Source organism: Gobio gobio (genome assembly GCF_949357685.1).
Source record: "Gobio gobio genome assembly, chromosome: 18".
NCBI classification, from domain to species: domain Eukaryota; kingdom Metazoa; phylum Chordata; class Actinopteri; order Cypriniformes; family Gobionidae; genus Gobio; species Gobio gobio.
The window spans coordinates 16,296,144-16,324,117 of NC_137111.1; the positions used below are offsets into that span (position 1 = coordinate 16,296,144).

General features: G+C 39.9%; 1 protein-coding gene across 1 annotated transcript; it reads right to left on the reverse strand.

Annotated features, from left to right (window-relative positions):
- Nucleotides 1–301: 301 nt before the first annotated feature.
- Nucleotides 302–27,744, reverse strand: socs5b (suppressor of cytokine signaling 5b). The gene is made up of 2 exons (XM_079843170.1): nucleotides 27,398–27,744; nucleotides 302–6,727 (listed from the first exon to the last, which is right to left on the reverse strand). The coding sequence occupies exon 2, from the start codon at nucleotides 6,708–6,710 to the stop codon at nucleotides 5,019–5,021; it is 1,692 nt and encodes a 563-aa protein (XP_079699296.1). The 5' UTR covers nucleotides 6,711–6,727; nucleotides 27,398–27,744; the 3' UTR covers nucleotides 302–5,018.
- Nucleotides 27,745–27,974: the final 230 nt, after the last annotated feature.

Here is a 27,974-nt window from a genome sequence, read left to right on the forward strand (position 1 = left end):
GCTTTCAATTGCACTATAATGATGAATGGCTATAATTAATGTTTCAAATTGGGGGTATTAGTAAGTACTATCATCAGTGATACTGTCCTTCATTCATACAAAGATGCCATTACATTCTTTTTTTAATACCGTCTTTGTTTTATCCACATTAATTTGGAGATTAACAGTGAAATGATTACATTATAAAATCTATTAAAAACTTTGAAAACATGAAAAAAGTGTGACTAATCTAGTTTTTTTTAATCGATTGACATATATAAATAAATTCAAATGACCAAATGAAAGAAACCAATTTGTGATCATAGCTATTTACTGCATGGAATACACTCAATATTTTATTAATAATATTAAGACAATGAAGCATTCACAAAAGCACCAAGAGTGACATCTACAAGGGCATTGGTTGTAACATGGAACAGGTTATGCAAAGAATAAAACAATAGAGTCCAAGAAAATATTCAGAGGCGGAGAGGACAAACAAAACACAAAAACTAAAATGTGAACATCTTTGTTTTCTAAAAACACCTCTTCCATCCATATATTGGTTAACAAAAGGAGAAAATAAGATTGAAGGGAACAGAGAACAATATTTGGTGATACTCTATGATTAGAGATTAGTTAGTCTGTGGCAGCTGAGAAGGCTGTTGTGATTGGTCAGAATGTATAAGGCGGTGGAGGAGGCAGAATGACAACCATTAGCCCCCATCATCATCAAGCCCTGTCACCACAGCACCCACACACATACTGCTACAAGCGTGCACGTATAGCATTAAAGTGACGTTAGATTGCAACCATGGTTACATCACACACTGTGTATTAGAGATACAATTTATGTAAAAATAACAATTCATTAAGTGCTACTCTGCTTGCATAAAACTATTATTCAACTCCTTTAGCAACAAATTTTGGCACCAAAGTTGCAAAGATCAGAGGGCTCATTTATAAAACCAGATTAAGTCCAGATGTAATCCTGAATTCAGATTTAATCCTAAAGTACATGGATTTGATCCTGCGTAGGAACAAATTGGGATCTAGGAAGGCTGAAACTGTCATGGCAATATTCTTGTACAAGTGAAAAGCATGCATAAAGACATTTCTGCGGACTTAATTTTCTGAAGACTTTTAATAATACAATTATAAAGTGAACAACTGATTAAATTAATACATTATTATATTTACACAGACCAAATAGCACTGTCCAAATTGAATAACGGCAGAAACCAGGAAAAATGTTCTCGTTATCATTTTATCATCAGTAATGACCGTGCTTTCACATTTAGGATGATCATACACGTTTCATAAATGAGGCCCTTGAGCTTTACACAGTGGCACTAAAGGAGAGCTGAATGAATAATGATCTAAACAGAAGGATTAGTAAGTTCAAGATCAATTGCTGCCCTGCCACACTCTGTATAATAATGTCCATTCTATAATTTACTCGTACACCTTAACATTGAACAATTATGGGTACATTTGTGTATGTGTGATTTTTTTTCACTGGCTAGTTTGCAAGCAGGTTCTATACTTGACATGGCCGGTCAGTATGTGCTACAGTGGCTGACATAAATTTCCCATGGGGAAAAAGGGCAGAAAGAACATCAGACTCCTCTGTATAGAGAAGCGGTTTCAGAATTATCTAGTTGATAACCATGAAAACAAAGACAAAGCATCCCCAGGCCATAAGCACAAGACAGCTCATAGAAGTCTCAAAACAAGACTCCTCACTGTAATTTTTGTTGACTTCTGCAGTCCCTATTTTAAAGGCAATAAACCAGGCCTGAGTTGCTTGGAGAACACTGTGTAGGATTAGTTTGGTGTGTTATACTTCCCTCATAATACTTTCTCTAATCTATTAACTAAATAACTACTGCGGTTTCAAACACAGCCCCGTTCCTCGCAACACTCAATGTTTCTCAATGGAGCATTGTGAGTGTTAGCCGCTTGCTAATGCTAACTTTAGCATAGCATCCAGACTAGACAAACAAACAACGTGCTCTCTGCTTTCAGAGCTGCATATCCAAGAGAGAGGGTGATGCTGAGGATGTGGTCAGACTGGGAAGGAAGAGGAAAAATTAGAGCAAAAAGTCCCTCTCTTCTCTATTTTCACAGCACCCATCAAGAAACACAGAGTGGTCCTTTAAGCAGGTGGTAAATTTAGAGGCTAGCATATTAAATTTAGCCTGTGATTAGTGCCTGTAAGGCAGGGCAGGGTGTAACTCTGCCAGGAGAGACTCGCTTACTGTGCAGTGGCACAGAAAGTCCCAAAGGACTGCATGAGTATGCCACAGTGTTTAAAAAAATCCAAAGGATTTGGTGAGGAACAGGCTGTCACTAAGCATTTAACAGCCCTCAAACCAACACCCTTGAAAATTATGCTTTCTGCCATAAATGCAGCTGTTTACATCATCGGAGCTCAGTCCTGAAATGGGAAAGAGCGTTATGAATGTCAGCTGAACACCTTCAGCATCGTTGAGCCTTGTTTGAACATTTCATGTTCGAAAATTTAGCGTTATATGTTTCTTCACAAAATGTACTGTCGTGGTTTTCATATACCATGTTACTCCACAGTACCTTCAAAGAATACCACAGAATTACCATGGTACATGTCCTAAAAAACACGACACAACGATGGTACATGACAAAATAGAAAATACCATGGCATTTCCATGTTACCATATCCTAACAAACATGGCAACACAATAGTACCTTTGACTGCAAAAACTGGACTACACATAATAGTTGTCAACTGTAATCTGTAAACTGGTTTAGGTTGGTGTTATAGCCTGGCAAATCTGGTCTTTAATTGGTCGATCTGACCAGCAGAAAAGTGCCTAAAACCTGGGAGACCAACTAAAACTGTCTTAGGCTTGTTTTAGATGGCTTTTCTTCAGTAGGGCTGACTCGGGGAGCAGCTGTGAATCTGCTAGCTGTGGCTAAGTGCTCATATTCTGTCTGGAAATTCAATGAAAGGTATATTATTCTCAAAACTAAAAGTAGATGACATCATCTGACATGTACCGCTACACAGTTGACATAATATGAGCCTGTATACAGAGCATACAGTGAGGAAGAAATTTTAAGATGGTTGTTTTAAGTATTCATTCAGGTCATTCAAGTAGAAAAACAGAGTGAAAAAAAAAGAAGTTAAAATTAACAAAAAGGACTTCCTTTCAGGGACAACTGAGGCAGGTTCTGAATGAGTTTAATTGAGGATTTAATTGCAGTTCAAATAAATGGCTTCAAAATGGTTGCTACTCTGCCAGAAAACTGGACACTATAATTAAGCAATCAAGCTCAATACAAATAATCAAGAGGCATGGTGGAAGATTTCTCATTCACAATAACAACCTAGAGATGCACACCTTTGGTCACTGATCATCAAACACCCAAATTCTGCAAATTGTATCAGTTTTACATATTTTGTAATATGTGCATGGTCTGACGTTTGCCTGGAACTTAAGAGTCTACCATTGCAATGCTAAACATCTGATATTAAACATAGAAGCATGGTTTTGTTGGCCTTAATTGAAATTGTGTAAAGCCAAGAAGATCAAAAGTATAGAGTTTTACAGTGTTCAGGGATTCTCAATCACTAGTGCACACAATTATGACAAGGGAAGCATAGCTGCATGCTTCATAATGAATAAAAGTGCAACATTATCAAGTGAAACCAATCACACTTTATAACAGACCTGGACATCAATCCAATAAACATAAAATATATACGCAGTGATGGCATTTGTGTTCTAACAATATCTAAAGAATCTTAGAGGTATCTATACAAAGTTTTATAGAGGACTTTCTCTGTCCACTTCCGGCTGTTGCATATATAACCACGTTAGCTAAAATATAGCTTTGAGCAAATACCATATGCACAGGCAAGGTAAGAGATAATTGACACTAACATAAACGGGTGACTCATGCTGAGAATACGGGGGATAAACCGCCATCCTATGAATAAGGTCCATAAAAAACAAACAGACAAACAATATAATCTGTTTATATGCATGTACTTGAGTACTATAAGTCAGTGTGCGGTACACAAACAACAATTAAAGTGCCCCATGTCATTTTAGACGGTCACTGATAAAAATAGAAAATAGTAAAATAGATTGTTTAAAACAAGAATTATGTTGGGATATGACACTACATTGAGGGCCCAGTTTTAAATCTGTCCTTTCGATCATATGGCACATAGTGCACTGTGCCTGTGTGGCCACTCTCAGGCCGCTGGGTAAAAGGAAAAAAGTAGCTTTTTGCATATAGTAGCTCTTTCCTCCTCACACAATTAATTTATGCCTTTCACTTCTGTCTGCCTCAATTTTAAAAATAAAACATGCTTAGTGCTGAGAGGTGCATGTATAACTGTGATCCTGTCCAATGTGTACAAGGCTTAACAAGTGCTGCCTCAGGGAACTTGACACTTGTAGTAGGGCGCTGTAAAGTATCTTGAAGGTATTGCTGATAAATTAGCAATGATTTAGCAAATAGTCATATAGTTAACGTGTCTAGATATTGAACATTACGTTTTAGAGAGTAGCAGATATTCAGGTATCAAGAGTTCCAAGATTAGTTGATGAATATATTTTAAAATCACTGGACTAAGCTAATATAGATTTCATCCATTTGCCTCACAAATGAGGTTAATTAATGTAACAACACTCAGTTTTACTGCTCAAATTAGTGTAAAACACTAGAAGATAGAATGCAGGAGGCATGCTAGTGAAGATCCACTGGATATAAGGTCATAGGAAAAAGAGCAGAGTGAATAAGACCATCTCATTCCCAGCATGCTCAACACTTCAGCACATAAGCTAGCTTGACAGAATGTACTGCATTGAAACATATGTATGGATTCCACGTGTAGTATTAGCAGGAAAAAAACTGCCAGAAGTTCATAACATCCTCTTTTGCCTTGAGTCTAAAGCCAGCTGCATGATTGATAATATGAGACACAGACTCCTCTGCCGGCAAAGCTCTTGCCCACAGTCCTGCCTCTCTCGGCACAGAACCAGACCTCATTTGACCTTGAGTGGCGGCTCTCTCTCTAGCCAGCGCACACGGACTTTCTGTTTGTAGTGATACTCCTTGAGGAAGTCCTGCATGGTTGGAGGCAGTGGCAAGGCTCCAATGCCATCGTAGGTGGTGCGTCTGCAGATGGCGGCTCGCGCCAGGTGCTGAAGGCTGAAAGGGAAAGTCCGGTGTAAGGGAGCAGTGAGCAAGGGCTCAAAGAACATACAGGCACTGGGGTCTTTATAGTGCTCCAGTAGGCCTGTTACTGTGGAAGAGTGGAAGACACAGGGGTCATGCGCGTCAAAGCTAAAGTTGTGATTCCATTGTTCAATGCGTGCATGCAGCGACCGATTGTAGCGTCGAAAACTAACGGAGAACAAGTAGTCTTCCTGTGCTGAGTCACGTAGCAGGAAGGTGCCTTCTGGCCGTCCGTCCAGCAGTGCTTCTGCTTGGTACCGGTCCATCACCCCCCAATAGCAAGGAAGTGCAGTTATGGCCTGTAGGTCAGGTACCAAACAATGGATATAGTCAATCTGTGTGTGGACCTTCCAAGGCCCTGGCTGTCTGGAGCAGTGAGTGTCTCCAGAGGCATGCCTTTGCTTGGGCCTTCGTGTCTGTAAGCAGAGGGTAGTTGAGTCCTCCTCAGAGTCACAGTCAACAGTGTGGGACGGCGCTGCCATACTTGCTGCAACCTGTGCGGCAATCCCGGATAAACCCCCAGAAATCGAGGAGACTGTTCCCAGGCTCCTGCCCTCCACAAGTCCTTCCCCAACACCAGGAGCCATCTTTGGTCCCAGTTTATAGAGGGAAGAGCTCTGTGAAGTTGCCTCCAGCGTATGGATCTGAGCATTTGGAGGGGGATCCACTCCTTCCTCTATGCTAAGTCTACGTCGTTCACGCAGTCTCTCCTCCTCGTCCTCAGGGGAAGAATGTGCTGAATCAAATGCATCCAAAAGAGCAGTTGAGGAATGAGGGCTGACTGGTGCTGTATGTTGCTTAATTAAGTGCCACTTGTTGGCCAGATCTGAACCAGGTGGGAAAGGGCATGTTTCAAGCATCAGTTCTGTCAGGTGGATCTTACGTTTGGAGGACACCTGACCTTTGGCTGACTGGGAGCGGCGGTGCGTGGTGAGAGGAAGACACAAGCCTACAGTGTCTCGAAGTCGCTGCCGCAGAGAACGGGTGCTAAGGCTGCGCCCACTGCTACCAGCTCCTACAGAATCATTAATCTCTTGGATGGAGCTAACTCCATAACGACGCTCCCTCCTGGCTGTACTTCCTCTTGAGCGTCCCGTTCGCCTGTCAGCCTCAAGTGAACTTTGTGTTTTAGTTGAGCAAGAATGTTTCTTTTTACCTCCCCAGGGAGCATGACGTGAGTAGGAGTCCCTACGCACAAGGGGGCCCCTCCTTGCATCCTCGCTCTCTTTATCAATGGATATCTCTACTATCTGGGGAATATCAGCCACACAGTTATGGCCTCTGCGTCCTCCAGTAACCAGTGGGATTGGTGACAAGGTCCGTGAGGGTGTGGAAGACCTAGTTTCATAGGGTTCTGCATGTGCTCCCCTGCCCAAGTCCACCACACAGTGAACGCAATCTAAATCCTGGCTATATAGATTGGAATCTGTGCCATCCTTGTGAAAGATGGCTTGGCATCTACTCCTGAGGTTACCCCACATCTTGCCCACTTTCTCCATAGACTGGAGACCACGACCTATCAGGGAAACAAAAAAACAACAACAGTGAAAATCTTTTCGCTGTTCATACATCAGACAAGGACAGTGTGTAAACTACAGACAAAAAAAGCCATGGACAAAAGTAATGCGTGACATTTTTGTGTACACTGAATGGGAGATGGTCTATAAAAGGTACATTCCTAGGGCAATAAAATGAATGCATATGTTAGCATAGTATTTGAATCCGTAAGCTGAGGCGATCTGTTAAGATTGTAGTTTTACCAAAATGGAATGTGATGCATATTAGACATATAGATAAAGCAGCACTAAAATGTGTTTAGTGTGTGAGCACACAGAATGTGTGCATAATGTTATACACAAAGAGCATGTATATAGTGGGTGGGTGCAGGAGTGGTACAGTTAGCACAGAGTTGCCAGGCAGACATGCATCGACACAAGGCCATGGCTATAAATGAACTGAGGGATCTGCTCACAGCTGATCTGCTGGTATGTACTGTATTACTGAGCCAGTCTGGACCTGACCAAGAACTTTCACTGTCATGGCAGCAGACACACACACACACACACACACACACACACACACACACACACACGAGAGAGTTAAAGACAAGGCAGAAGTATGGATAGGGGGAACACTGACAGAGAACATGTAGACAGGCAGTTTTTGTTTTTGCAGTTTTGAGAGGCGGTTACGGTTCCCTTTTTTCATAAATAAAAAGTGCTGATCTTGTTTAAAACACTGTGGTTGTACTGCACAAATTATGTTAAATTGAGGCCATAGGCAGATCACGCTCAGATCTCCCCATTATAAGAGGAGACCAAATGTATCATCTTCACAGAGTAAAATATATGGTTGACTAGTCTAAGGCCAAGATAATATACATGAAATTAGAATGAAACCTTAATATTTGAACAGACCATCTCATGAGCTTACAATAAACCTCAAAGCAACTCCAAAAGAATCTGAAAAGACTGAATGCTATGATAGCCCATTTCATAAATCACATATCCAAATCTAGAAGCTACATTTATCTCGGTGTATATACACTAGTGGTCAACTAATATTGCTTATTTGATGGCCAATGCTGATATCTTAGAGAGCAGGTTGGCCAATGTATATATAGTTTATTCTTATTTTACTATATAAATAATAAATACAATTACATTTAAAAATCTGTAAAATAAACAGACTTATACTTCAGGTTGCAACTTCTTGATTCTATAACCCTGTTACAGTATTTAACACAAAGACATTGTTAAAAATATATTAATAAAAAGCAGCAAACGTAACCAACAGGGCAGAGCAAGTTTGTGCGCACTGAATCTTTGTTTTTTGTTTTTAAATAAAGACACTAATTTTACATATAGCACACAGTGAAAATGATATGAATCGATTGTGCATGTCCAATAACAGCTGAGCTCTCCAGTCCGCATTCAAAAATCACACGGACCGACCGTTATGCACAGCACACACATTTTTATGCAGTCTACAAATGCACACTTCAGAATACCTCATGGCTGAATTCGACTAAAGCTGAGACTAGAGGAGTTTTAAAATCCTAACCGATTATGAAATCTGGTGGCATCACTCACATAAGGAGAATCTTCACAGATTGTTTTCTATCGAATCTCAAACATGAACACACTACAAGATATTATTAATATCATGATGCCAGGACGTGCACCTCATGTGATCTCATGGGGAAGCGGATGTTGTAAACATGTACGAAGTAATGAGCCATTTCTATCTACATACATCACGGGTCCCCTTACAGTGAAGTCACCATTTTGCACCGCCATGTTTCTACAGTAGCCCTAAACGGACAAACTGCTCTACAGAGCGCAACTACTCTTTGCGGTCTGGTGACGACATCTTTGTCCTGTGTCGGCCACTGTAGCTTCTCTACGTGCGTCGAAAGGGAGGGGTGAGCAGTTGTAATTCACAACCTCACCACTAGATGTCACTAAAATGTACACAGTGCACCTTTAAATTATATAAATGTGTCTGTGCTGAAAGCTTATGGCAAATGAGAAAGTATTTTAGTGTGTCTTTTTTATACTAATAATATAAAAGCAAGCGCTATAATATTTTGTTCGTTTTTTTTTTCATTTTGCTCTCAAAGCATCATGACACTACAGCTCTGTCTTAAATGGCACACTTGATGTGGACTCGCAGGCCTTTGTTCTCTCATGCACATGTGAAGTCCAAGAGACTGCAGGGTGTCCTATTTGTCATCTACGGATTCAGAATGGTGCTCGCAAACAGTGGTCGACCGATAAGAGAACATTTTTAATTGATTACATTAAACAACTTCTATAATTTGGGACAGGGCTTATGTTAGTTGTCAACTGGCTAAACTGAATTTTCCTTATTAGGTTCTATGACAGTTGTCAGTAGTAGCAGCAAACAGTGTTTAACATGGTGTAAACATTCTGTTCAATCACATTTGCAGTGAACACCTAAAAATTGGTTAGAGTATGAAAAAAAAAAAAACATGTTATTTATTTTATGCACAGCATTTATGACAATGCATTCTTAACTACTCTGCATTACATAAGCTGAATTGCTTTTAGTTAAATAAACCATATATTGATTTAATTTAAAATTGCTGCCAAGCAGCTAATGAAAGTCTAATTGGCACTCTCACTGTGCACTGTCCAACTGCAAAAAATCTTAGTTTAAAGTGCATTACCAGTGCACAGTTTGGCATCAGGTGTTGTTTTCATATTTAAAAGGCGATGCTGCTTCCTTTTATTACAGAAAGTATCTTCAAACAATAATTCCCCTTCCCAGAATTAAGAAGGACCAATCCACCAGGTTCAATGCACAAGCAATCATACAGCCCACACAATAGTTTTATTAAAATGATAGAATTGGTCGTTGTCGTGTCATAGCTGGGGGCGGAGTCGGCGTGGGGGAAAACAGTCCATTCCCTGACACTGGAAATGCATGGTGTTAACCCAGTATAGCCTATATAGAATCACTTCTGCTGCTCGACAGAGCAAGATATATAGAAAAACTGAGCCGGATTGTTGATACAGTATCTCTGATTGGAAAAACGACCCAATGCAATGGCCAGGTGTCATTTTCTCACCAAAATGCATGCTGCTTCCACAAATATTACTTGCCTACTTCATAACACCATGCATTTCCACCCAGTCTTTCGATGAAGATGTTTATTCAGTGTTCCTGAATTTAATGTAGGCCTATGTATTACATACATTTAACATTTTAAAATGATCATAAAACTTGTCTTGTGCTATGAAATGTTTTTCTGAATATGCCATGTGCAATGCAAAGGACGTTTGTTTATGTATTTGTTTAGGCTAGAATATAGACATGAAATGCATGAGTGTAATGTCAAACGTTAATTTACAGCAGTGCCACGTTTAACAAACATTTGTCAAAAGCCTAAAATTAAGTTATATGATGAGCCGTTTGGCATCAATGACATTTATATAAAGTTTAGACATCCATCAGTTTTCTGTTGTCTTGCATGCATGTAGCTTTATCTGTTTATTTATTTGTTTTTCTTGTTAGTAATAAAAACACCAACTCTCTTACATTGTGTGTCAATAGTCCCAAATTAAATATTATGGGAAAATTACTAGATGCATATAAACTATTTGGTATATGTTAAGCCTTTGTAAAACCTTAAAGGGGTGATGAATTGAGAAATCAACTTTCCCTTGAGCCTTTGATATATAAAAGTTCATCATGATATACGAATATCCTGTAAGTTTCGGAGCTAAAAAACGTCCTTGTTAGTCAAAGAGAAGCTTTTATTGACACCAGGCCCAGAAAACGCTTGATCTCAGTATATGTTGCCCTTGATGTCATCGTATGCTGAAACGCCGCTGCCTCAACAGATAAATATGCACGTCTGCATCTGTAGCCCCGTCCACCGACTCGTGGAGCTAAACGGATCGCGCTACCAAGCAATAAACCTGCAGAAGAGAGTAATATATTGCGCTGTGCCTGGTTGTGGAAGAACACAGTCCCAGCATAAGCTTCCTTCGGATTCTAATATTAGGAATTTGTGGTTGAACTTTATTTTTAATGAAGTTCCAGCTCACGTGCCTAAGACATTGCGCGTTTGTTCACTTCATTTCACTGCGGAATCATTTTAATCAAGACACAGGTAGAGACTGGATTTGCAGACATATTGAGATTAAAACACAATGCTGTGCCTTCTATATTGGATCCGACAGGAATGGTGCAACACACTAATGTGAGTAAAATATGTTTTTTTATATGTGATAGTATTGCATTGTTACAGATCGTATTGATTATGTGCATCTAACTGAACATACCTTAGGTCAAAGGCTGAAGAATCCTTTTTTTGTGGTGTTGTTGGTTCATTGCGATTCGGGATCAGACTCGGACATATAGCCTATGGGCCAGTGCTCGCAAAGCCCAACGATGCGGGGCTATGCGTTTTTCAGATGGGCTACCAAAACTTGAAGGGCATGCACGTGTGTGTGTGTGTGTTTCGCGCTTATATCCACCGATCGGGCGGGCCAAGTAATTAAAAATAAATAACATTCCAATCAATCACGGGTGGATGAGATCAATCATTGTGTTTGTTTGATTAAGACCTTTTGCGAGCCCTGAGGGACGAATCATTCCGGTTGTCGTTTCTCCACATGCTTTCAAAACAATTCCCACATGTACTGACGGGGGAGCAGAAGCTCATTAAATATGCAATTCTAATCATATAAGTTGAATCAACTTAACCTCACAACAACTACATACATTGATCCACTAACCATTCAGAAACATCCAGTTACATTCTAAAAGTTGTAACTTCTTCCTGAGTCTCCCCATCTGTGTCTGACATCAGCTGAACACCGCTACTGTCAATTGCTGACATTATGGCAGCGTGAGATTCTCCAGTTTTGTTGTTGCCAGAGTTTCCAAAGTATGAGCTATAGAGGCACAGCCCTCCTCTGGAAAGGGGGTGGGGAGCAGCAGTTCATTTGCATTTAAAGGAATGCACACAAAAACAGCATCTTTTTGTTCACACCCAAATAGGGGCAAATTTGACAAGCTATAATAAATTATCTGTGGGGTACTTTAAGCTGAAACTTCACAGACACATTCTGGGGACACCAAAGATTTATATTATATCTTATATCTTGTCAAAATGGGCATAATAGGTCCCCTTTAAATGATTAAATAGCCAGTGAAGAGCAGTGGGATGTTGTGGAGAGTTATATAAGACTTTAGAAACACTTACACACTGAGATACGGCTTTGGACTGAACCCATCTAATGATCCAGCGCTACAAACATTAATGCTCTAAGCAATTCCAACTATCCAGATTCACTGCAGCAACAATTAAAGGTTTTATTAAGTGTTCATGTGCTGAGAAGTTGATCTTTGGCAAACACAAATTCAATCAATTTCACATTTACTGTTGCTGATCGCTAGCCAAAAAAATTACATTGCACCTGCAGAGTAATGTTCACACGTCACTCCAAATACGACGTGATGAGACATCGACTTTTATTTCACACACTCTGCCCTTTCAGCCTCCAGATACATCTCTAATGTACTGCAATATCAGATGCATCGGCTTTGTTGTTTTTCCATGGGAGTTGGCATAATTTTTTCCTTGACTATGCAAATCACTTTCACAAAAACAAACACCTCTGGCAGGTAGTGTCTGTAAACCTTAAAGGGATAGTCCATGCAAAAAAAAATATATATATATTTCCATTTACTCACCCTCATGTTATCACTATTATTTTATTTTTTATTTTCTTCCATGAAACAAAGGTGATATTAGTCAGAATGCCCAATCTTCTGGTTTCCATACAATGAAAGTGAATGTTGAATATGCGGTTTCAGTAAAAATATGCAGTTTCACGTTTTATGCTACTGCTTTAATTTAAAATGTATTTTGTTCTCTGAGGTCCACTTATATTTTTACATAAAAAAACATCCTAATTTAGAAGTAATAAGCCATTTTCTATCTTGTTTATGACCCTTTCTTTAAAACTGTCTATTTTGATAGGCATGCCACATTCAAGACTTGGACGTTAACATTCACTGCTATGATTGGGTAACAAGTTGTGCATATTAAATAATTTCAATGTCCCCACCATTACACAAGTGGAAAACTTCTGATGTTGAAAAACCTCATTACATAGTTGAAACATTTTGCAACAACGTAAAAATATTTGTGTGCATTACATATGCTTTATAGATCTTGGTTGTTGCAAATAAAGTTACCACAGTTATAGTTGCCTGGATAACTTGCAGTGTTTTGTGTAAACGGAGTTATGAATAAATATGTATCATTGTTTGTCGCACTGTTGTTCTTATAGGCTATTCATCCTTTTCAATAAAGTAGCAATACATTCTCATTTGCAGTGTCATGTTTTAAATAAAATGAAACATGTTGTAATGTCTTACTGATAACAAAACAGAAGATCTCGCTCACTGAAGTTATTCAGGATTACAGCAAGATCAAAACAATAACAAAAGGGGAATCCCCATATTAAACCATTCAATGCCGAAGCAAAGAAAAGCAAAATCACAACGGTCATCAGAACTATTCACAGTTTGACTGCGCCACGACAGTATAAATAATCAGTACATATCAAATGATTTGTATCAGACAAAGCAATAGTGGCACGTGGTAAACCACTGTTACTCACACTTGTGCATTGCGACATTACTGTCAGATCAAATAGTCATCCCTGCATCATCTTTTATTTTCAATCTATCTGAAAAGCCTGCGTCGAAATGCATCTTGTTTAGTGTTATACCGATATTTTTACATGTATCGGCTGATACAAGGCTGCTGCGTTCACCGATATTTTTCCCCCCGCATTATTTAGAGACAGGCGTCCACAGGCAGCTCTGTGTTGCTGGAGACGCTGCAGTTCATGCACTGCCCCTCCCCCCACTAGCAGTGTTGGAATCTTCTCTTCAAGACAACGATAAGTTTTACACTTTCAAAGCATCTTTTAACTGTTTGACTTAGTTGAAATACTGCCATACACTTTGAAAGTGGAAACACATTGCTCTATATGTGCTTGCAACTATAGCTAAGCAAGTTTGTCCGTCCAAATGGAAAACGCAAATGCTGAATGCCTCGTCTATAAAACTGCTTGCTATTGTATTTAGGGAGCTGCAAATAGCTAAGTTGTAGGCTATTCGTATGCATACGGTAGCTGTTACGAACACTGATCATAAGATTAAGTAATGCCTGCGTTGTTCCGTGGTATTTGTGGGAGTTTCATTCAGCGACCACCTGGCTGAGGTTTAGACGCGTGTGGTGTGTGTGTCTCTCCAGTGTTTCCCACACATTGACTAAGTCGCGGTGGTGCGCCACAGAATCAACACCGGCCGTCACATACTACGTTTTTTGGTGCCTGCCAAAGTGAATCTTTATCCCGCTAAAGCCTTATTTGATCGGTAAGTGATGAGACTGACTGTTGCGCTTCTGACAGGTTGCATGTGTTGCTGAGAGAACGAGCAGAGAGTGCGCCCCTCCTCCGGCCGCGCGTGCGCACTCTCAACGTCTTCAAACTGTCTTGCTCTCCCTCCCTTGCGCATATTAATCAAAATCAATTGAGAATTGACACGATAATAAAAGCGCTGGTGTTGCTTTACAAGAGATTAAGTTAAGTGCACCGAAGCATTAAATGACTAGGTTGTAAATAGTTTGAAAATTAAGTATAGTACAGTCAGAGTGCACTTTATTATGCTGCTTGCTTGTTGCACTGTGTGCAATAGTGTAATTATTTTATTTATGCTTAAATATTTATTTTCCACCACTGAACTCTTTTTTTTCTACCTCACCTGTTTTTACTATTTGTTAAATATAGTTTTTTTTTGTTCAATAAATGTTCCTTTTTTAAATTTAAAATTGTTATCATCATGATCATGGTGTCCTTTTTATGATGTAAATTGAGGGAGCAAAAGCAGTATCGGCTCAAGAAAATCGGCAGCCCATATCGGTCATCGGCTAAAGGCATGTACACACCGGGACGAATATCGCGCGTGCTTAGCACCAGCGTTTTTCGGCGCGTCTTGAGTGTTCACACCCAAGCGATTTTCCCTGGCGACGCGCCGAGTGAACGTGCACATTCAGTAGATAGCGCTCCCGGTACACAAGGTGGTGCTGCGGCACTTTACGCTTCTGACACTCGCTTGTCACACAAGAAGAGAGACAGCATTTACGTGCTTGCCAAAACCATAGATATATGATGTCTATGGCCAAAACCCTTCACACACTTTTTGCTAACTGGCAAGCAGCATTAGCAGCTCATCTTCTTCTTTGTCTACTTACTACTTCTTCGTCGTATCAATGTATGCTCGCCAAGACCGTTTTGTGCTTAAGCGCCACCAAGTCGTGTTTTAATGTCACTTCAGCAGCTCCAGGCATGTGAACAAAATTTCTGATCTCACTGGTCGGCCAGTTTTTAACGTGCCGTGTCAAAATAAAAAAAACTAACCCGAGGCGTTTTTTTTTAATTATGCTTTACGTAACGCTTTTACACAACGTGCTGGCATATAAGTCCAACTTTTATTTGAGGAAATCTGTTTATAATAGACTATTAGGTTTGAACTTATTGGTCCTGCGCTACTTATTGATTCAGTTAATTTATGTATGTATGTATCTGATCTATTTTTAGTGGCATTCAGAGTAAGGATTTGACTGTTCATTCTCTCTTGCGATGCTGCTTTCGCTATCATCATCCACATCGGGAGTTAAATATTGCCAGTGGGTGGAGTTAAGCTCTGAACTGGGGTTCAGTTACGCTTTAAAGTTAGGATCACATGGATGACAATACAAAGACTGTTGCTGCATCCCAGTTTGCTTACTTATACTATGCGTTAAAAGTATGTACTGTTTTTGTGAAGAAAAAGTACATACTTTTGTTTTGAATGTGTATCAGAAGAGTAGGCAAGCTTTGGGACATACTACTTTGTCATAATTGCATCTTTTTATCAGACAGCTCTGTCGCTTAGTTACGTGCATCCTGTCACTGTTTAAACTGCCCTGCCAATCATCTTTTCACTGTTAAAATCCTCCACAGTCAATTTAATTTAATTTCCAACCGCTTTGGAGAGACATGTAGTAACATGTTGATCTTTCATGTGGAGACTCTCCTTGTGGGTTATCAATTTGCATAATTGATGCATTTAAAAAGTGACCAAACTTATCTTTACAAAAGTTCACAGTGCTGTTGCAGATGAAATATGTGGATAACACTGAATAAATATATTTTTGCCAGGTTAGATACTGATAATTAAATCACTCAAACCCCTTTATCTAAACATCTTAGGGGTGGGCGATATCTCGATATTTAAAATATATCGAGATATTTTTTAAACACGATATGGATTTTGACATATCGTATATATCGATATAGTGTTTATATTTAATTCTGATTCCGCCACTTTGCTTGTTTTGCCTTCTCTGTGCTGTGCTCGCCCCCGCTCGCTCGCCCCTCCCCTTGCGTGTTGTCATGGCGGCGTCCGCAACTAGCTCGGAGGCTACAGAACTCGTCTTAAAAACAACTGGCTCCATTATATGGAGATACTTCGGTTTTAAGGCGTCGGACGAACAGCAGACAGATGTTTACTGCCATGAATGGCGACAGTTGGTTCTCAAACACTTGATCCAAGATGCAGTTTACTTAGGCAGCATTACTTTGCGAGACAAGAACTCCCGCGACTGTACACCACGGAGAGAGAGCGGCTTGCTTGCTGGAGAAGGTTACTTACTATGCCCTTGATTTGAGTGGTTTTATTTTTGAATGAAAATTCATTATTTGCATGCGTTTTAAAGCCTTGCGCGTAGGGCACCATGCGCTTTCCAGAGCGCGCGCACTAAAAGCCTGGCAAACAAGTGATTACTGGACTAAATCTTACTGCGCTAATACTGTCAAATACACACAAGGTTAACATAAACACAGTCGGTTATGTCTAAAGTGAAGGTAAAATCGGCGCGTGTCTGTATATTAGATGCGTGAAAGTCTTAAATTGACAGCAGGGCAGCCTAGTGAACACGCTGCCGCTTGTCCTTAAAGGGACAGTTCACTCTAAAATGTCATTATTTACTCACTCTAATGTTGTTCCAAACCTGTATTAATTTCTTCTGTTGAACACAGACAGCTGATGGTAGCGATTGACATTCATATTATTGTTTCCTACAATGGGGACCAGCAACTGTTTGGTTTCCAATATTCTTCAAAATATATGTTATGTCCAACAGAAGAAAGAACTTTATTCAGGTTTAAAACAACTTGAGCGCGAGTAATCAATGACAGAATTTTCATTTTTGAGTGAACTATTCCTTTAGTGGTTAATAAAATAACAAAAGACAAAGACAAAATCACTCACGGCTCTTGACTGAAAAACTAATACAGTAGCTTTAATAAGAATCAATGTATATTTTATAGGGAAGTCTATGTAGTGTTTTATTTTTACATTTATTAATTCAATTTCATACTTAAATGCTGCTGTACAGCTCTGAGCTGCCAGTGTAAATCTTTATAAATATATATTTATTTTATATTATACAGTACACTAGGAATGTGTACAAGGTTTTTTAAAAGTAAAGTTTTAAGTTTAAGTAAGCTTTTTCAAGTTTTTTAAGTAAAATAAAGAAAGACTATTGCAATAAAAAAAATAGTATTTTTTCCTCCTGAAGCTCTTGCTGTTCGGCTAAGAATAGAATAGCAAAAAATCTGATGCGACTAGCCATCAGAACCGAACCGAACCGAAAACCGTGGTTAAAAAAAACAGAGGTATGTATTGAACTGTGGACTTGCTGTATTGTTGCATCCCTACTTTGTTCCTGCATGAACTGCCTACCTCTTAGCACTTCAATAAAAAAAAAGACTTTGTGGTATTTGGCATATTTGTTTTTGCAGTAGTTTTTGGGGGGTTATTTTTCCTTTAAAGATATCGAGATATATATCATATATCGAGATATAGCAAAATATATCGAGATATATTTTTTGCTCCATATCGCCCAGCCCTAAAACATCTCTACATAAAGGGGGCATAACACAGTTTCTGCCAATCTCAAGTTAATCTTGAGTACCTATAGAGTAGTATTGCATCCTTCAGATCTCCAAAGAGTCTTTAGTTTTATCATATTTATAAAAGACAGATACCCTGTACCGATTCTTTCCTAAAATAGTCAAACTCGAAGGCATGCAGTGGGCAGAGCTAAAGAATAGAGCACACACACTCCCTGGATAACTTTCGATTCATTATACGTTCATGTTGTTTACATTATATGCACTTACATGCCGATTGCCAATAAAACAGACATTTGATGCAGTTTCACTCACTGCCTGCGGTTTCGACTTGTGATAGGGAACAAACAAACACACTTGCAGAACTCTGTTGCTTCTACGGCGAAACAAACTGCATCCAAGGTTTCCTTAAAGGTCCCATGGCATGAAAATTTCATTTTATGAGGTTTTTTAACATTAATATGAGTTCCCCTAGCCTCTATATGGTCCCCAAGTGGCTAGAAATTTTGATGGGTGTAAACTGAGTTCTGGCTGTCTTTCTCTGCCTTTGAGAAAATGACAGCCCAGACGAGCTGATCTTGAATTTTCCTGTTATGGCGTCATACCAGGAAAGGTTACCTCCCCTTCCTCTGCTTTGCCCGCCCAGAGCACACGGAGAAAATGGATTCAGTTTATGTCAGCACATTCTTTACAAACAGACTTTACAATATGGATTTGACAGCACCGGGACAAACAGTGAGTAAAAGTGTTCATTAATGCCTGATCTGTGATCAGTGATTTATGATGTGTAGCTAATCATTCAAGTTAGGGCTGTGCAATTAATTGAATTTCGATTTCGATTTTTGCTCCCAACGATCACCAAAATAGTACAATCGAGAAAAAAACGATTATTTTGCCATGTTCTGTTCTGTCTCTAGTGATGGGAATAACGGCGTTATAGATAAACGGCATTACTAATGGAATTATTTTTTTCAGTAACGAGTAATCAAACTAATTACTGTTTCTCCCGTTACAACGGCGTTAGCGTTACTGAGAGGAAAAAAACGCGGCGTTACTATAATTGAGCTCACTGAAACGGTTTTCATCCGAACAGGCTCTCTGTCAGTCGGACCTGCAACATTTTTCTTTCTCTTGTTGGTGTGTGCGCGCTTGAGGTTGATAGGTTGAGTTCACACACACGCACGCACGCACGCACGCAGTCACACACAACAAGTCCAATGACTTCAAAGGTAGCTTTCGCAAACTGGAAGTATGCGCTACTTTTCCCTCGTTGAGGTGAAAGGGAAGAACATTTTTGACTAAAACAATCGCTTCTATTAGTAGCATGAAACAAATCCATTTAAGTGATTAAACTACAGAGAGCGATCAAAGAACACTCTTTATAATGTCCGGAGCTGTCAATCACACATCGCGAGTGTATCTGCACACTTGCCCAAACTGCCATTATAATGAATGACGCTGTTGTTATGCAGCACAGCGAAGCTCTTACTGTATTCATATCGACGTTGTGTTTGCTGTCAGTTGTGGTCAAAGCATTTTGTGAGAGACAACGCATTGCAATGAAGAGATCACTGCATTCACGCGATCAACAGACTGCCTGTGTACTCAATGCTCATCACTGCAGCATTTCATGTGATAGGAATAGATCATAAAATAATGCTATAATCCACACTTTGACGATTCGTTCATCTCGACGGCCGTAATGGTACATTACATGTGTTACAAAGTTCATAGAATAAGGTGGAGACGACGGGACTGTTTATTCAGAATTCTCAGATACAAATAAGCTTGTGCTTACAGCACAGCACTCTCAACAACTCAGTACAATAAAACATCCTCCAGCTCTCCGTGGTTCACAAGTGCCTAGTCAGCCTCTCTCTCGCTCTCATGCATGCAGTGAGTGCGTGCAGTGCCTCGCTAAACCACACCCCCTCCGCAACATTATCTAACACTCATTTCAAATGCAAAGATGTCAGCCAATCACAACAGTGGACGTTTTCACTTAAGTCTCACAGCAGACACGCCCCTTGAAACAGGACATTCAGCCAGAGGGGTAATAACAGCATGGAAAATTATGCCTTTTATTTCTAAATTATGACATTTTTTGATGTAAAAATCATACTAACAATATAAGTACACCTCAGGAAACATTGTAAAATAATAGAAAAATGCCATGCCATGGGACCTTTAATGCTGGGTTATTTGGGAAGCTGAACACACTTCTTTAGTGACATAGTTGATTTCGTGGTCTAAAAACAAAATGACAGCGCTGCCAACGGCTACCGTAACCGGACGAAGCTCGTTGATGGGCGTACTCTTGCACTCATTTCAACATAGCCTACACTTTGGGATGCACTAATTATAATTTTTAATACTATTTAGGACGGATAGTATGCAAATCGGGGCGCGGTATGGGTTTTTCCACAACTCGGCACTGCAAAACATCTTATCTTCAGAGGGATCTCTATGGATTTGTTGTTGGAGTAATCCTGTGTTCTCTCTTTTGTATGTACTACCACATGACATGCACAAATTGGTGGGCGGGGTTAAATAAGCAATGTAGAAGTAGACGGCCATTTTCTTCTACAGAGGAGGTCTTTCGTTGTACTATTCAACAATCCAAAATGAGTCGATCAGTGCGTTTTTGCACTAACAAGGAAGTTAAGTTATGAAACAGTCAGGATATTTTTATGGTACATTGACCTTTGTCGAAATAACTTAATTTCTCAATTCATGACCCCTTTAAGAACAACAGACAGGTACACATCATCAGCAAATAGGCTAAACAAATGTGTCCTTCTTTCTGCTAATAAATTAGTGTGAAGATTATGTACGGTCTCTTCTGTGACTGTGCATGCAGTTCTGAAGTTTTCTTCAGAAGCCTCTTCTCCAGTCTCCTAATTAGACAGTCAAATAAGGAGAGTCGGTTTGCTCTCAGAAACTATTCTGATCCAGCTCTGTCGCGAATGACAAAATACAGAAAAGCAAGAGAGTTCCGCAAAATTAACAAGACCAGAGCTCAAGAATGTCATTATCAGAACAGCAGTTTAGGATATGAAACTCCTCTCGTGTAGCTCTCCTGCATAAAGGCACTTCAATTTGGTGGTGTGGGTAATGAGTGCATGGATGAAGTGCCAGTGTGAATGAGTGTTATGAGCTCAGCAGCTCATCTACCCCTACCCTGTGTCCTCATTAGCTGGACTCTTCTCTGATCATCAGATATCAGATAAGATGTGACACAATCTCTGTTTATTGATTAAATATTCTAATGCAATTTTGAAAATATATCATAAAACATGGATAACTTGAATGTACAGTGGGGAGAACAAGTTTTTGATACACTGCCGATTTTGCAGGTTTTCCTTCTTACAAAGCATGTAGAAGTCTGTAATTTGTATCATAGGTAAACATTAACTGTAAGCGACAGAATCTAAAACAAAAATCCAGAAAATCACATTGTATACATCAGAAAAGCAGAACTTAATATTTGGTACAGAAACCTTTGTTTGCAATTACAGAGATCATATGTTTCTTGTAGTTCTTGACCAGGTTTGCACTAGGGGTGCTCCGATTGATCGGCAACCGATCTCGATCGGTCGATAATCGCTTTGGGATGATTGATCGGCGGTCTCCAAAAAGGCCGATCTCATGAACCGATCGCATGCTGACGACACATAAACCTGCACCTGCCGTGAGAGCTAGGGCATGACATGCAGCGACACAGTCTCATTCTCTTTCCAGCGCGGGTAAAATAATTATAATGCTGAAGGTGAGGTACATAAAGGTTAAGGTTAAATAACTTACGCAGTCATTTGAAAACTTTCTGTGGGACGTAAGTTCACAAACAGCGCGCGTGAATCACCGCGTGCGCGCGCGCTCTCTCTCCCTTTCAAAATGCTCAAATGGCTTCACATCAGCGCATCGCATGTGCACTAAAATTGCTGCTCAGTTGACACAGGATTTGCCACTTTGCACAATCGAGGCAGTGTCGCATCGAGACTAAAGTTTATCATTTGCATTTATTTTTAAGTCTTGCCAGTGTTCAAACCGCTCAGCACTCGCGCGCACGGCCTGGAGAGACAGACACACACACACACACACACGCCATCTCACAAAAAGCTTGCGAGAGTACAAATTGCGCTGAAATGGTCAGATACACACAAATGTCTGTACTAAATTACCGTCTTGACGAGTATGCAAGTCAACCCCGTCGTGACTCGCGAGTAGGGTTGGGTATCGTTTGGGTTTTTTTCGATTCCGGTGCCAAGCCGATACTTTTAAAACGGTTCCGGTGCCTAAACCGATACTTTTTTTTTTTTTTTTAAAGGCCACCAAACGAGGTGGATGACATTAAATGGCTTTTTATTTATTTATTTATTTATTATTTAAATTGAACCATTTATTAAAAGTTTAATGTATACTTAAATGTATGAATATAAATAAATACAAAACACAATTTACTTATTTACAAATTATAATTGACATATTTACAAATTCACAGTAAAACCTAAGCCACCCAACTACAACAAGCCTAATATAACTCTAAACAGTTACAGTAATAACAGCAGTCGTCTGTATTCTTGCTCTGCTACAAACCAGCTTCAGCTTTATTTTGAAATATCATATTCTCTGGCTAAATATTTTAGAACACGTCGCCTTAATGTTTCCATGGTGACGCGTCATGTTTCTCACATGACACACAGCAGCCGCAATAGCGCTGACAGCTCAGCTGTATCGGGTTTATTTCGTTTTTTCTTTTTATTCAAAATATTCACAAACTTCTTAACTGTGTCACGAACTATCTGATGTTCAAATGTGTGAGTGAATGTGTGTTAGTTGATCTATAAAGCGCAATGGGCGGCGCCATGTTAGTTTGCGCCTCAGAATCGGATCTGTCGGATTTACAACACTTGAGTTCATTCTCGTCTCACGAAATACATGAAAGTAAGTGACCAGTGAACTGGAAGAAGAATAGAGTAAACTATATAGTTACTATATAATGTGCATTTATCTGATGTGAATAAAACACGTAACGTTAGTCAAATTATAATCGTCTGAAAGGATTGTCATTGCCGCTTTCATAGACATCAGTGTGTGTTTTTTGCTAGTAGCCTACTTATGAACATTTAAATGTCTGAAACCTGAAATAAACATGATGTCGTTGAAAACACTGAATAGTTGTCATGAGTTGTGATGTGACGAGCGCTGAGCGTCTGTCTCTGGCTCAGCCAAAGCACGTTTGAATTTTGGCACCGAAATGAGGAACCGAAATCTGCGTTCTGATTCGGTCCGGTACATACCGGTTATATAAGTACCGGTGCCATATTGGAACCGGATTTCGGTACCCAATCCTACTCGCGAGTGAACGTTTGTGCAACTGCATGTAACCTATCCGTGTTCGCTCTTAAAGTGACAGCTGGCGAATAAACTGCTGCTGTCTCTGAGTTTCTCTTTGTCTTGTGTTGTTTGATGAACCTTTATGACACTCACTGCTCTTGAATGACTAACTTTTGCAACCTTAAGTGTAAGGATTAAACTAATTTAATTTATTCAGGGAAGACCAATATTAATTTACATTTGATTTCTTATTAAATGTCTTTAGTATATCTTACCTCAATACTAATGTTAGACCTACCTGAAAAATTGTTTTTAAAAACAAAAATGCACTGCATGATCAACTATTTAGGTGAGATAATTATATACATTTATTTGGGAAAGATGGCCTACAGTAGCCTTAAGTTCTCATTTTCAAAAATAAACACTTGGTGGTTCTTCAAGATCTTGACTCAGTTAGTTTCATTTCTACAATCGGCAGATCATGATCTTGGTGATCGGTAATCGGTGATTGGCCCCAAAAATGCTGATAGGAGCATCTCTAGTTTGCACACACTGCAGCAGGGATTTTGGCCCACTTCTCCATACAGACCTCCAGATCCTTCAGGTTTCGGGGCTGTCGCTGGGCAATACCGACTTTCAGCTCCCTCCGAAGATTTCCTATTGGCTTCAGGTCTGAAGACTGGCTAGGCCACTCCAGGACCTTGAGATGCTTCTTACGGAGTCACTCCTTAGTTGCCCTGGCGGTTTGTTTTGGGTCGTTGTCATGCTGGAAGACCCAGCCACAAACCATCTTCAAATGCTCTTACTCAGGGAAGGAGGTTGTAGCCAAGATCTCGCGATACATGGCCCCATCCATCCTCCCCTCAATACGGTGCAGTCGTCCTGTCCCCTTAGCAGAAACGCATCCCCAAAGAATGATGTTTCCACCTCCATGCTTCACAGTTCGATGGTGTTTTTGGGGTTGTACTCATCCTTCTTCTTCCTCCAAACACAGCGAGTGGAGTTTAGACAAAAAAGTTATATTTTCGTCTCATCAGACCACATGACCTTCTCCCATTCCTCTGCTGGATCATCCAGATGGTCATTGGCAAACTTCAGACGGGCCTGGACATGCGCTGGCTTGAGCAGGGGGAACTTGCGTGCGCTGCAGGATTTTAATTCATCACTGCGTAGTGTGTTACTAATGGTTTTCTTTGAGACTGTGGTCCCAGCTCTCTTCAGGTCATTGACCAGGTCCTGCCGTGTAGTTCTGGGCTGATCCCTCACCTTCCTCATGATCATTGATGCGCCACAAGGTGAGATCTCGCATGGTGCCCCAGAAAGAGGGAGATTGACCGTCATCTTGAACTGCTTCCATTTTCTAATAATTGCACCGACAGTTGTTGTCTTCTCACCAAGCTGCTTGCCTACTGTCCTGTAGCCCATCCCAGCCTTGTGCAGGTCTACGATTTTATCCCTGATGTCCTTACACAGCTCTCTGGTCTTGGCCATTGTGGAGAGGTTGGAGTCTGTTTGATTGAGTGTGTGGACAGGTGTCTTTTATACAGGTAATGAGTTCAAACAGGTGCAGTAAATACAGGTAATGAGTGGAGAACAGGAGGGCTTCTTAAAGAAAAACTAACAGGTCTGTAACAGGTCTATGCAAATTAATTATTTAAAACATTTTAATAAATAAATCATATTTTGAGATTCCGTCACTCACAGTTGAAGTGTACCTATGATAAAAATTACAGACTTCTGCAAGTGGGCAAACCTGCAAAATCACCAGCGTATCAAATACTTGTTCTCCACACTGTATTGCAATGTGTGGAAAGAGCGAGGAAGCTGTGTGTCAAGCACAGTATTGGGTAAGTTACTCTAAAAGTAATTAATTACTAGTTACTAATTACATCTTCAGTAGTGTAATTAGATTACTGTACAAATTATTCTCTCCTAAAACTATGTAATTACTTATTACTAATTATTTTCCAAATCCTATAATCAACCTCGACTAGTTAAGTGATTCAAAGATAGACATGCAACGGGTCTTTTAATTAATTCAAATAAATAATATTAAACTACATTAATTATTCTTATTAACTGGACAAAGTATTAGAAATGTGAAAAGGATACATAAAAACATGCATTTTAAAGTTAGACTTTAAATGTTGATGTTAATTCCATTAATGCATTATATACGATTGTTCTACGGTCTACAAACAACATTTAGTTCAGTTACATCAGAAGTAACTTCCTTTACTTTACTCCCTTACTTTACTTTTTCAAGGAAAAAGGAATTAAATTACAGTAACTAAATGACTTAGTAACTAGTTACACCCAACAGTGGTCAAGCAAGATTGAGAAAGGGAGGGAAAAGGGTGTTAACTACAGACATGACAATATAAACATTATAAATCAGAAAATTTAGAACAGAAATCTATAAGGACCTCATGAAGATATAGCTGAGCTAGAGCTTAGTGTTTCACTCTAAAGAGAAAAACTGGACAGATAAAGTTAGACTACGACTTAAGCAGCCCCATATTAAACCCAGAAAATATCCTCTGCAATTTTCTCTCAGTTCAACACGCCTATTCTCATGGGGTCCAGATGAGTGGCCTGGCTTTTGGACAACATTAAGGGGCGGAAGTGCGTTTTCTTTTGAGGAGAAAAAAAAATTCAATAAAGTTACAGTATTTGCAGACCATTATGTCCAGAGACAAAGACTTGGACAAAGGATTGGTTTATGGCAAAGGCACTCACTGATTAACCTTATTAACAACTGAAATTATTTAACATGATTCTGAGTTCCACATAGGGCAAAAGTACATTTATGAATTAGTTAATGTGAATTAGTTTAAAAACCTCACACATATCACTCTTCTTAATATATAAGGGAACTACAAGGACTATTTGTCCTTATAAAAATGAATCTGCCGCAATGTTCATCTAAAACGAATGCAAAAATATGTGGGGAAAAGTTAAAGAAATGGTGACCAGTCACAGGCCCTTAAAGGGATAGTTCACCCAAAAATTTAAATTCTGTCATTATTAATTACTCGCCCTCATGTCGTTCCAAACCCACAAGACCTTCGTTCATCTTCGGAACACAAATTACGATATTTTTGATGAAATCCGAGAGCTCTCTGACCTCTTCATACACAGCTATTTAATTAACACTTTCAGGCCCAGAAAGGCAGTAAAACCATCAGTATAATAGTCCTTGTGACACCAGAGGTTCAACCTTAATTTTATGAAGCGACGCAAATTCTTTTTGTGCGCAAAAACAAACAAAAATAACTTAATTCAACAATTTCTTTCTAGCCTGTGCCAGTCTCCTACGCTGTTCAAGAGAGCACCACGACGCATCCGCTGGAGCTGCACCGGAAACTGCATAATAGACTGAAAAAGGCTATAACGAAATTGTTGATTTTTTTTTTTTTTTTTACAAAAAGGATTCTCGTAGAAAATTAAGGTAGAACCACTGGAGTCACATGGGCTATTTTAACTATGTTTTTCCTACCTTTCTGAGCCTTGAAAGTGATAATTAAAAAGCGGTCTATGGAGAGGTCAGAGAGCTCTCGGATTTCATCAATATCTTCATTTGTGTTCTGAAGATGAACATCTTAGGTCTAATGGGTTTGGTACGACATGAGTGAGAAATTAACGACAGAATTTTCATTTTTGGGTGAACTATAGGCCTACCTTTAAATAGTTATAGAGCCCGATACATTTCCAACTAACATCTCGAAGATGGACACGTTAGAACTACCCACAACTAGGACTCAAGTGATATCAGTTAGCTACAAACTAGATGCTGCTGAGTGTGATAAGAAACTGAACCATCTGACTGCTCTGAAGTAGATCCGTCACTAGCTCTTTTTTTGTGCCAAAACGTCGGTCGAGAACATTCACAATTGTTGTAAATGGCTAGAGTGCCCTCAGTGCGTAACAATAAAATATCGTTGTGCATTCCGTGCCTTTCTCAACGGGTTAGAATTTATTTAACACTCATTATCAGTTTGGTGAAGTAAAGAGTATTTTAAGTGATGCCCAGGTGAGCTGAGCAACGTGGAGAGGGAGAGAGCGTGCGCGAGCGCGAACGGAACACACACACACACACACACACACACACACACACACACACACACACACACACACACACACACACACACACGGGAGGATGTTGGAATGTTACACTGTAACATTCGTAGAGGGGATCATGCAAAACTAGCGGTGACATCACACGCGTTCAGTTACATTAAATCGCACATAAAAGCGGCAAGAAATAAACCGTGTTAAAATACGCAAATAATGGTGCATTGCAATCCAGAGAATGCATAACGCAAAGGGGCCGTACTTACCTCTTTTATTTGAGAATATTACTTCGCAGCCTTCTTTTGTCTACAAAGGAAGGCTGTTAAAGCTGTTAGACTCGCTACTGTCCCATATACGCTCAGCCCTGGCGAATAAAACACGAGCGAGGGAGCAGAAGTGCTCATTCCCGGGGTTGGCTTTTATAAAGCTGGAGAACAACTGAATCCGGCGTCATTCTGGTCGGTTGGAACGGCAGAATAATCCAAGGCCAATCTCCGATCCACTGAGCCCATACTTCAGCTTGACAAGCCGAGCAAAGACGTGAAGAAGAGGCCGACAGCGCGAGCTTGCAGGCGAGTTGAGACTGTAGGGAGACGCAGGACGAGAACGTACTTCCGACGGATGGGGGAGTGACGAGCGTGGTGGCCAACCAATGAGATTGCAGTTCGACAGAGCGTTGCCTCGGTTGCCACCCTGAAAACGTGGAGACCCGAGATAATGCATGAGTGCCAAGGGATGAATGATTAATGATTATAGTCAATCAGACAAAGTAGCCATCTGTTGCCTTTTACCGCACAACGTGTGTGTATTGCTTATCAATAGGAGAGTGATTCATGTCGTCAT